Here is an 11,751-nt window from a genome sequence, read left to right as displayed (position 1 = left end):
TATTAGCTTTAAATATTAATGAGCTACTCCAGTAACTCCAGATGTATTGTGTGGGAAGTGTCATTTTTGTACATACAGTAACAAGGGGAAGAGTTTATTTGTGATTAAAGAGCCAACATAATTACATGCTTTATTCTGATCAGTGTGTTACACAGTAATGTGAATGACTGGGGGCCTCTGCTGCCTTGTAAACCAGGAAGTCCTCAGAATTAGGCAGAAGCTAATATTTTTGTTCTTTTCTTTTTTAAGGACCTTCATGTTGGTGTTGTTTATGCCAGAACACAGTAAGCAAGGCACATTAACTCCAGCCTCGTGTCCACCTTTAATTGGCCAACACAATGCAATTGAATATGAATTCCAGGTGGCTTTGGAAATGAAAGAGAACTGAGCCCTGGCTGGAAGCTGAACGTGATGACGGCCTGGTCTATGGTAGGGAAGCTGAAAATGGAGAAGAGGCACTCCAGAGGAGACAGAAATGTGGAACAAGATGCTGGGGAATGCAGTGCTGAATCTGAGGAATGGACGAGCTCAGAAAGTGAACCTGAGCAACCGTACTTCAGAAGCAGCTGTAGCAATACTCAGTGGAGAGAAAAGGAGGTTTCCACTAAACCACATCGGCCACTCTGTCGCTCCCCTTGCTTGGATCGCCCAAGTTTTTCACAGAGCAGTATCACACAAGACTTGAAGCTAGATGAATGCAAAACAAATTTGGACAAGGAATACCAAGCTAAAATGGATTTTGCTTTAAAGCTTGGGTATGCAGGAGATCAGATCCAGGCTGTACTGAATAAACTGGGAGCAGATGCACTCATCAATGATGTTCTGGCAGAGCTTGTGAGACTTGGCAACAAAAGTGAATCAGAGGGACAAAGCAGTGCCAGCAGTACCACCAGTACTCTGGTGCCAAGAGGCCCTTGCCCAAAGGAAATAGCAAGCCCTGAACTGTCACTTGAAGATGAAGTTGTGGATAACAGCGATAACCTGAGGCCAATTGTCATTGATGGAAGCAATGTGGCTATGAGGTAGGTCTCCCTGTCACAACATTTGAGAAGAATAAATCACGAAAATATGGATGAGAAAAATCAGTATTGATGGCAAAGTCATTTTAAGTTATGTAGTATATTTACACTGATAATCCATCTTTTTTATGGACTCTTTAGTCCAGGGTTTTAATTACGTTGTTACACCTTTATGTGCAATCTGTATTCCAATTCCCTTCACCCCCTTTTCAGACCAGGTTCTCCCCTCAAACCTTTTTATTCTACCAATCCAGCTGTAGTGTGCTTTGGTGTGCATGGGTTTTTGAAGTCCTTGAGTATTTATTTAATGTCCAAAGGCAACCAATTAGGGGAGAAAAACTTTGTTGTAAAATGCCGTGCAGCGTAATCTGATGATACGCAGTTGACTTCAGGGTATTTTTGCTCCTGCTGATTAAGGCTGTTCAGAATGCAAAGCAGTTCAGCTGTGTCAGTACAGAGATATGATCTAATTGTGCTGACTCACACAGCTGTGGCACTTGTAATTTCAGACTTGTGCACACATGCATTTTGGTCAACACTTAATTCAAGAGGTATTTGTCCCATGCCACTTCCAAGCATGTCTGGAGAGTTCAACCATTTGTTTATCGCTGAGAAAGGATGATTTTCTATGGGAGAGTTCTTTAAATGCTCTCTCTGGTCATCAGTGATACCAAGATTTCTTGCAGTAGTGTTTGCACAAGAGATTCCTGCTCTGAATTTGTTGTCTGAATTATTATCTATTATCTTTTTTTAAGGTAGTAAGAAAGTTCAGATTTAATACATTTCTTAATACTTTGAGTGAATTAAGTACTCTCAGATTTGAAATATGTTAATCTCCCACAAAATCCTGTAAGAGTATTTTATATACAGGGGTTTTCAGTGCCAAGTTGTGCTACATTTATCCAGAAGATGTTTCTGTAAAGCAGCATCACCAATACTGCATGTAACTTTTTTTCTTTCCTTTTTTTCTGGGCCTGTTGACTTTGCAGTCTCTGCAGTGCTTGAGCTCCTCCTGAGCCTAATGTGGCAGGAGCTGGAGAAAAGTGTTTGTACCGTTACTATTGCAGAGCTCCAGTCTGATGCCTGATGTATGGAATCATAGAATATCTCAAGTTGGAAGGAAGCCATAGGGTTATTGAGCCCAACTCATGACAAGATGCAGAAGCATTTGAAAATCAAAAAGATATTAAACTCTGCAATATCTGAAATGTACAGACATCTAAAGAAAAATGCTTTAGAAACATTGTGGCTTCTGTATTCATATTTACATTGCAAGAATCTGGACTAGGCTGGTGACCCATAGTGATACAGATGGTATTACATCTGTCTGCCTTTGGTCTGTTTCAGCGTTACTTTATATAGCATTCTGAGGGCAGAAGAGCACACATCTTGCTATGGGCCAGTCATCTGTGATGTTGCTCTGTAGTAATAACACAAAGTTCTAAAGATAATCTATAGAATAATGATAAAAATACAAATTTCTTAACTGTGAAGCATCTGCTCTACAGAGTGAGAAGTGCAAAAGTTACACACTTCTCATGCTTAAAAATACTGCAGTTATTGATGATGCAGATGGAGACTGAATATGATTCATAATTAATACTGTCCTTAGTTCCTATCAAAACTCTACTATTTCATTTGCAGAAACTTCTTAGGCCATTTACAAAATTCAAGCCCTGTATTTGAGTTGTGCTCTGTGTTTCAGAAACCAGATTTTTGAGGGGCTCAAACAACTTTGAGTTATTTCTTTCCCTTAAAAAATCCTAACAAGAAATACAGAGCCTTTACTATTAAGGAAACATCTTATTTTGATCTGGCTGTTGAAAAGCACCCGTGACCCATTGCAGCCAGCTTTGTCAGTTCATTCCTTTTTTGTTGCTGATAACTTTGTATGGTAGTATTTAAGGCAAGCTCAGTTTGTTGGGGAAAGTGATATTTTTCATTAAATAAGTGAAAATTCTTCAGGTTTGGTTTGGTTTTGCTTTTGAGATAGTAAAATTATCCATTTCTAGAGTCTGAAGTAGCAGGATTGCTGTAATTTGTTGGCTTAGTATGTCTGGACAGTTCTTTTCCCAGTTATTTAAGCTGGTTGGATACAAAGGTTTAGCTCTTTTTACAGACTTCATTTCCCTTATACCCTTATATCTCTTATATGAGGGGAAAAAAACCCCACACTACCCCAAAACAACACCCCCCCAAACCAAATCTACCTTTTGTCCTTACTGTTTCTAAAACTTTTGCATGTTCTTCAGCCATGGGAATAAAGAAGGCTTTTCCTGTCGGGGGATTCAACTAGCTGTGGATTGGTTTCTGGAGAAAGGACATAAAGATATCACTGTGTTTGTACCTGCGTGGAGGAAAGAACAGTCTCGACCTGATGCACCAATTACAGGTAACAGATCAAGGTTTTCTTTGACCCCTTGGTTATGAAAACAAAGTATTGCATTAAGACATAACCATGTTCTGTTTGTGATGGGTACTGGGCTGATGGATACCAGTGATGGGATATACACACTGAGCTGTGGAGGTGATGTTGCACTCAACTATTCATTTGAAAACACAACAGTTTCACTGGTGAGGAAACAAGCATTTAAGTATCTGCATTTCTAACCAGTGCTGTTTTTTTGTAGCATTACTGGATCATTTCAACACTTTTGAGAAATAGTCAGAATTTTTCCATTAGCAAAACCAGTGTTAAACATATAGGAATGGATTCGTAGTTGCTGGGTGAGTATATAATAAGTAGTATCAGGCCATTGTCTTGGACACTGAAAAGGCAGCATGTGTTTTGACCCATAGAAAGTACTTAGGATGTACTCTCGGCTAACAAAAAGGCCACTATAATACAGTAATAACTGAGTTCTTGACATGTTCAGGAAGATTGAGTAAAGGTACATGGTTGTTTAGAGGAGTAGCATGGTTCTGAAGCTTAAATATTGACTATTTAGACAGTGCTTTGAAACCACAGAAATATAACTTCACACTTAGGTATTTCTTACTGACAGTGGGAACTGCATATGAACATAATAATGAAATACATTGTGAGAAAAGAGGGAGGAAGTTTCACATTTCAAAGGCTGCATTTCCTGAAAACATTTTTGAAGTTGCTCAACTCGAATTATTTTACAGATCAAGAAATCCTACGTAAATTGGAGAAAGAGAAAATCCTTGTTTTCACCCCATCTCGAAGAGTTCAGGGAAGAAGAGTGGTTTGCTATGATGACCGATTCATAGTGAAGCTTGCTTTCGACTCGGATGGTATCATCGTATCCAATGACAACTATCGGGATCTTCAGAATGAAAAACCAGAATGGAAGAAGTTCATAGAGGAGCGGCTGCTGATGTATTCTTTTGTGAATGACAAGTAAGGGGTTTTCCTTCAGAAGTAAGGGAATTTGCGAGTGCAGCACCCTCAGTAGAAACTGAAATTCACATTTCATTTCTTTCCCCTTAGGTTTATGCCTCCTGATGATCCTTTAGGACGCCATGGTCCAAGCCTTGAAAATTTCTTAAGGAAAAGGCCAGTTATTCCTGAGCATAAGAAACAACCGTGTCCTTATGGTAAGTGCCCAAGTCAGATTGATTTGTTGTATTCAAAGGTAGGTGAAGCAAGCAATTAATTAGCATCTTGTCATATTGGAACAATAAAAAAAGCACCATTTTTAATGTTGCCATCCAAGTACTGTACCATTTTTACACCCTTCATACACATATGAGTAAAACCAGTGTAGCAGAAAATGAAGGATTACCGGATATGCCTTATGGATAATGCAGCTTTTTGCCATTTTCTTCTGGTTTGTATGCAAGAAGGGAGATTCAGAACTGTACAAGTTGTGTTAGAGCTGGTTTGTTTTATATAGCATGGAGTATTGATGTCAGTATTGAAATCGTGAGCAAGGAGGAAGGAAAAGTGATGTGTCTTTCCCTTGATGCAGTGATATACATAGATACAGGCAGCAGAGTCAGTGACTGCCTGTATATACTATATATATATAATTATTCCTTAGGGAGTTAATGTAGAAATATTGAGAAGTGGTGAATGATAGAAAGAAAAAAAGATAGCAGCTGGTGATACTGATTGGGTTTTGGTTTATTTAACTTGAACCCACTTTTCTTTCAGGTAAAAAGTGCACCTATGGGCACAAATGTAAATATTACCACCCAGAACGGGCAAACCAGCCTCAAAGGTCAGTAGCGGATGAGCTTCGAATAAGTGCCAAATTATCTGCTGTGAAAACTATGAGTGAGGGAGCCTTGGCCAAATGTGGCACAGGGCCATCCAGCTCCAAAGGAGAAATCAGTTCTGAAGTGAAACGCATTGCCCCAAAACGTCAGTCAGATCCAAGCATTAGATCAGTAGCTGTGGAGCCTGAGGAAAAGTTATCAATAGCCCGGAAGTCTGAGGCCAGCTCTGTCCCGTCTCTGGTTTCTGCATTAAGTGTACCAACGCTCCCTCCACCAAAAAGCCATGCAGCTGGTGCATTAAATACTCGCTCTGCAAGCAGCCCGGTGCCAGGTTCCTCACAGTTCATGCATCAGAAATCCTCACTGGAACATATGTCCAGTGTGCAATATCCTCCTATACTAGTCACCAATAGCCATGGCACCTCAGTTAGCTATACTGACCAGTATCCCAAATATGAATCATTGGGGGACCATGGCTATTATTCCTTACTCAGTGATTTCTCCAACTTGAGCATAAGTAGTATCCGTAACACAGATTATTACGGGGCTGATATGGACCAGGGGATGTATTCTAGAAACTCAAGCCCCTGTCCTGACAATTGCTTAAGCCATACAAGTAATGATTCTTATTCCTCTTACAATGACTTGTATCTGGGTGTAGCAGATGCCAGTTCAGAAGACAATGTGAAGATCCACAGACTGCCATCGCAAAATCGTCTTCAGCCTTTTTCCCATGGTTACCATGAAGCCTTAAATAGAGCTCAGAGTTATGGAAGTGAAGAGCCTAAGCAATCCCTTCGCAAACAGTCAGTTTCCCACTTAGGCCTCCATGCCCAGCATCCAGTTGTTGGAGCACGGTCCAGTTGTCCAGGAGAATACCCTGTGCCTCAAAATGTTCATCCATCCACTGCACAACCAAGCCGTGCCTTGGTCATGACAAGAATGGACAGTATTTCTGACTCACGGCTTTATGAAAGTAACCCCACGAGGCAGAGACGACCACCTCTCTGTCGAGAGCAGCATGCTAGCTGGGATCCATTACCGTGTGCATCAGACTCTTACACTTACCACTCCTATCCATTGAGTAACAACCTCATGCAGCCATGTTACGAACCTGTAATGGTAAGAAGCATGCCTGAGAAGATGGAGCAGCTCTGGAGGAATCCCTGGATTGGGATATGTGGGGAACCACGGGAACCTCATATCATTCCAGAACATCAGTATCAAACATACAAGAACCTCTGCAATATTTTCCCTCCAAGCATTGTCCTTTCTGTGATGGAAAAGAATCCCCACATGACAGATGCACAACAGTTGGCAGCTATGATTGTTGCCAAATTAAGAACAGGGCGTTAAAGCATTACAGCCTCTTTTGGATAGATGAAACTACGCAGCATATAGGACCTGGAGGAGAACGTACATGAAGAAGGAAGGGGCCAATCTGTTGTAAATATTTTCTACTAAGATAGTATAAAATTCTGTACACAGTAGCAATCATATATATGCTGAGGCACTATATAAGAGTTTGATTGTATTGTAAATTTTAAGGTTTTAAATATAGGGATTTTTAATAGTATTTTATAGGAAATGCATACCTTGCTGCATGGATAGCTCATTAAGAACTACAATGTCACGTTCAGTGTCTCAAAGCTGTTACTACAAAATTCTTGTTAGCAATTATATTGCATGTATTCGTGTACACTTTCAATTTCCTTAGAAATACCTAATCGGCCTTTAAAAGTAAGCTCTGTACACACCCAGATGACTTCTAGGGTTTCAGCTTTGCCATTTGACACTGCCCGCTGGCATAGGAAATACTGAAGGAAAAGTAAACTTGACAGAAATTAAAATCCTCACTTTGTAAAAGGAAAAAACTGATTTCAGCTTTTGGCACTTCAATTTCAAAACTGTTCCCCAGGAGTTTTGGTGTCTGTCACAGCGTCCAATACGTTGGCTCCATCCAACAGAAGCCACGTTAGGACCAAACCCATTAAGGGGTGTGAGGGTGTGAGTGCCATTCAGTACATTAAAACAAGGTTAACTGTAGCTTCTCTCTTCAGAATCGCCTCCCGGCTCTGCACTAAGCAGCTGCTGCCCCCAGGGACCAGCCAAGCTGAAAGCAAATGGCCAGGTTTGTGTAAGTTGGATTACTCCACCTGAAGCAGCAGACACTGGATGTTTAACAGGGAAGTTTGTCAGTAACTACAGCCCTTCCTCTGGGGGCAAGGATGGTGGCTGAGTGAGCCTGACCTTCACGGTGGCTGTACAAGATCAACTTGAGAAGGGGCTGGAGGGGAAAGGCTGCTTCTTGAAAAGAGATGCTCCAGTTTGGGTTTATGGCAAAGCTGGGCCTGGTTTTTGCTCTTCAGATCCACGCAAAGGTGTGCATTTGCCTCATGAAGGCTTTTAGAGTTCCTGTTTCAACAGGTGAGATAATTTTGTGTGGCATTGTTTGCGCAACTGGTATCTTGCTCAGGGTGGGAACCTTTGTAGCTAAATGTCTCCAAAAGAGGCGTTTATTGTTTTTTAAGCTGCACTGACTGGACGCCCTTTTTTGAATCCATTGTATATTTCAGCATTTGGAACCATTACTAACTCGACACAGCTCGAGCTAGGACTTGTTGACTTCTACTGTAGTTTTTTTCATGAAAGTTGAGAAAGGCCTGGTTTATGGCCTTTTGTTTCTTCATGAGAAGGTGTGACACTGCCTAAATGTTTCTTACTGTGAAACACACGGAACGTGAGGCTGCAGTCAGGGTTGTTTCTGGTGTTTTGATAATGGCTTGCATGCTGCTTCCTAGTTACCTGTCTGAGGAACAACGTTCTCTCATTTCTTCCACTTGTGTTACTGTAAGGGTTAGTTTGATTCAACATATCTTGTGGGCTCTTTATCATGTGCAAAATCTGTTCCTGTCATACTAAAACCAAACCCCCAAATAAGAACAAACCACAATTACAGGTGCAACTGCAGTTGACTTACTGACATTTTGATAACTGTATCACTTCACACGGGATAAACATCCTTGTGTTGGTACAGGTAACAGACACAATGGCCACGTCATCACGTATCTAAGATCAGTTATCTGCCTTGAAGGTGAGTCTGTATTTACACTCGGTGTTTGCAAATGAGATTGAGTTGGTTATTGTCTGTTAAAGGGGAAAAAAGGAAAATCTTCAGACATTTAAAACAGTTGGAGAAAAGATTTAACTCTGGACAAGTTTTCAAACCAATTTCTTCTTAACCTGCATCTTCTCTTTTTGATTTGCAATTAATTCTTATTCTCTTCTCTTGCATGGTATAAAGCAGCTGAGAGCAATGCCTCAAATAACCAGAAATGACCTTTTGTTTGTTGATACAAATTGTATCTCTTTTTCTTGATTGTATAAAAACTGTGTATAAAAAGAAAATAATAATCTCTAGATTAACTTCAGTATTACATTTTCACCACAACGTGTGTGACACCGTGTGTCACAGGGAAGTAGCCCATGAGTAATTATAGATCTTTTTTATTTCAAATGGGCACTTGTAGTTTATAGACAAACAAGGACAACTTTTCAGAACCAGGTTACTATGTGCACAGATACTGTGTGTACACCTCAAAGCATTACATAGTTATCTTTAGTCTATTTATTAAGCAGATACCTTCTTGCACTAAACTTTATGTAAAAATGTTGCTGTTAACTCATCTGCATGTGTTTAAAATGTGACAATGACTGCTAGAGACCCTGCTTTATTCTGAACCCATTAATTTATAACTTCTTTAGGTATAAAATGAAGTTTATTGTGCACTCATGTTTTCCATCTTGCATGGAATTAAATATTTGTATGTAGAAAATGGTTTGTTCCCTTTCTCTCCACTTATAAGCTATTTTAAGAGAGGTTTAGGAAGTGTTTTTGATGTTTTCTGATGTGGAAAACTGAGCAGAAATTTCCGTTAGAAGTGTTGGCTGGTTCATGGAGATACTCATTGCTGTAGGACTGTCTGGTCATTTTAATTCTCACTAACTTCTGTCTTACTGGTAGAGTAATTCCTTTTTAAACACCGGGCATGCTATGCCAATACAACCCCGGCACACTATTTCCCTAAGGCAAACTGTCTTTCCCTGGGAAGCTGTTGGCATGTGCCCTGCACAGAGCTACAGAATGGGCAGCGCAGCCTTATGGAACTAGTCTGCAAGTTTTCTGCTCCTTTAGTCCTCCTCAGAGGTAAAACCCCCTTTGTCTGTGATGTGCTCTTTCCTAATCGACTACTTTAAGTGGTTAATATGTCATCCCCATCCGTTTTCAGATATGTTTACAAGCCAATTCAAAACACTGACCCATTCATTCATCTTCAGCGCATAAGCTTAGATTTCTTCTTACATGGAAGAGTTGATCTTATTAACACCTGATCATAACTGTCTATATTGTAAATATAAGACTTTGTATAAATGCTCTTTTTGAGAGCATGGTATTTAAATGTTTTTAAAACTGTAAAAGAACAGTTCTAGAAACTCTATTTTAATAAAATCCATGAAATTACAGTTCTAGATGAAGGAAAAAAAAAGGGGAAGGTAAAATCCTGGCCTACTGCAATCAGCAGCTGTTAAGCAGTAGACTCGATCAGTGCTTTCCTGGGGCCAGAGCGTTCCCAGGGAGTTCTGATTTACTGATCTCTCATCTTTAGCTATCTTACTTTCATACAATTTGTCACTTAGAAGTGTATAACCTTAAGTTCATAAACCATGGGATGTCAGTCCGAGTTCTTTAATGTTCTTTTTTGTATGAATGACATGTCAGTAATATATTAACTTGTACATAAAGATGACTTCACTACTGTTCGTCCTGTTGTGGTCGTATTGAGCTGCAGTAGTTGGCTTTCTTCATTTGTAGAATTAAACATTCCTGTTTCATGGTTGTAAACTTTTATAAATCTCTTTGGGTTTTTTTGGTTGACCCAAATATAATGTAAGTCTTAATGACAAAACGAGTGAAAATGGATGTGAAACCAGTACGTGGTATTCGTAAACCTCGGTAGTAGTAAGCGTGCACTGCTCTAGCTGCTGCTGCATGTACCCCCCATTCACTAGCATGAGTCTGTTTAGCTTCTGTATAAATGCTCAAACTGTGAATTGAACAGCAGAAGGTGTGGGTATGGTTGCTGAGAACAAGCAGAAGGAGCCTCATTACAAAACCAAACCCAAACCATCGCTGTAGGTGAGTTCCCCCATCGTGCTTGTTCTGCCAGTCTGCCTGAAGGGGCCAGGTCTGGCAGTTGGAGATTCCAAATGATCAAATCCCAGCACGCAAAGAATCTGCCCAACTAATTCAGTTCCAGAATCGTTAGTGACTGTGCCTGTGCTGCACCCACCCCCCCACGAGCAGGAACATTCCAAGGGACGCATTCTGACTACAGTCATTGTTAAAGCTCCATGCTGCAGGGAGGGAACTCATCGTTTCTGTGAGACTTTGCTCCACAGAGCTAAGTATTACTATAAGCTTGACTTGCCCTAAGTTTACGTGAAGCATTAGTACTCCAGGACTCATCACTGTGATTCCTACAGTGAGTGTTCAGCTTTAATACTCCTCTTACATCCCCGTAGCTTGTCTGTGTGACAGAGCCTTTATTAACTGTATCTCTTGCAGTATTTCAACTGGAAAAGTACAAGTGCACTGTCACTTCAGTTATTCTCATGCCAGTGTTTGGTTATTGAAGAGCCATTATACAACACCTATGATTTTGGTCTGTGGTATTTAACATCTGTAATGTATTAGAAATAAGAAGAAACTCAACAAAATCTCAGCTATTCCCTGTTCCCCTCCGCTCTGTGAACCAAGTTTGCACAATTATTTAGTAACATGAAACCTGTTATACTTTATATATCTATATATTTAAACTTGCTTATTTAATAAAACTGAGAGCCATTGGATTATTTGTTTCTAGCTTTTTATTTTGTCACCCTCTTTAGAGGGGAGCCCCAAAAGCTGCTCTGGCCAAAACAACTGGTGTGCTCTGGCCAAATTGTTTCTCAATAGTTTTAGCTGATTTACTCAAAAATACCCAGATTCTGAAATCATTCCTAATGCTCAGACCTTCCATCTGCTGAAACCCATGAAGGAACAGGGCAAAAGTGTTGCTTTTCTTTAAAAAGCAGAAGAAAAAGTACTACTGGAGTCCTGCTGTGTTGTCACAGTAACGTCCTTTATCAACCTCTGTAATACACACATTTCTTTTGCTGTTTAAACACTTCATCATTTCCCTTATCCTGGGGGACCTGATTCAGTTTCACTTATTACCATTGATTGGACTCCAGGTGCTTTAAGTTGTTGGGTGGGGGTGGGAAGGAAGTAAACCTAACAGAAGGAAAATGACACACAAAGTTCATCTCCATCTGGATTTGCCTGAACTTCTCACCCTTACCATGTTTGCTCTCACAATGGCCAGGAACCAGGTTCAGAGACAGCACAAACCCAAACAGAGCCAATAAGAAACCCATATCACAAAGGTGCTTTTTTCCTAATCTCGGGCCCTTTGTGCTCAAATTCACATCCTCAAGTTCACCATCC

At 40.3% G+C, this 11,751-nt stretch overlaps 1 protein-coding gene across 1 annotated transcript; it reads left to right on the top strand.

The window, feature by feature from the left end:
- The first annotated feature begins 272 nt into the window (after window positions 1-272).
- On the top strand, window positions 273-11,114 carry ZC3H12B (zinc finger CCCH-type containing 12B). The gene is made up of 5 exons (XM_005141446.3): window positions 273-1,022; window positions 3,272-3,411; window positions 4,149-4,383; window positions 4,474-4,580; window positions 5,140-11,114. Exons 1-5 carry the CDS (start codon window positions 412-414, stop codon window positions 6,558-6,560), a joined length of 2,514 nt encoding a protein of 837 aa, XP_005141503.1. The 5' UTR covers window positions 273-411; the 3' UTR covers window positions 6,561-11,114.
- The last annotated feature ends 637 nt before the right edge of the window (window positions 11,115-11,751 follow it).

Source organism: Melopsittacus undulatus, chromosome 6 (assembly GCF_012275295.1).
Source record: "Melopsittacus undulatus isolate bMelUnd1 chromosome 6, bMelUnd1.mat.Z, whole genome shotgun sequence".
In the NCBI taxonomy this organism is placed as follows: Eukaryota; Metazoa; Chordata; class Aves; order Psittaciformes; family Psittaculidae; genus Melopsittacus; species Melopsittacus undulatus.
Note: the sequence above shows the minus strand (reverse complement) of the source record. Positions and strands in the feature narration are given on the sequence as shown.

Bases quoted from the DNA above. Each gene is read 5' to 3' on its own strand.
- ZC3H12B (XM_005141446.3), top strand. From the start codon at position 412: ATGACGGCCTGGTCTATGGTAGGGAAGCTGAAAATGGAGAAGAGGCAC. The intron at 1,023-3,271 runs GTAGGTCTCCCT...CATGTTCTTCAG, and splicing joins GGAAGCAATGTGGCTATGAG to CCATGGGAATAAAGAAGGCT. The intron at 4,384-4,473 runs GTAAGGGGTTTT...CTTTCCCCTTAG, and splicing joins TATTCTTTTGTGAATGACAA to GTTTATGCCTCCTGATGATC.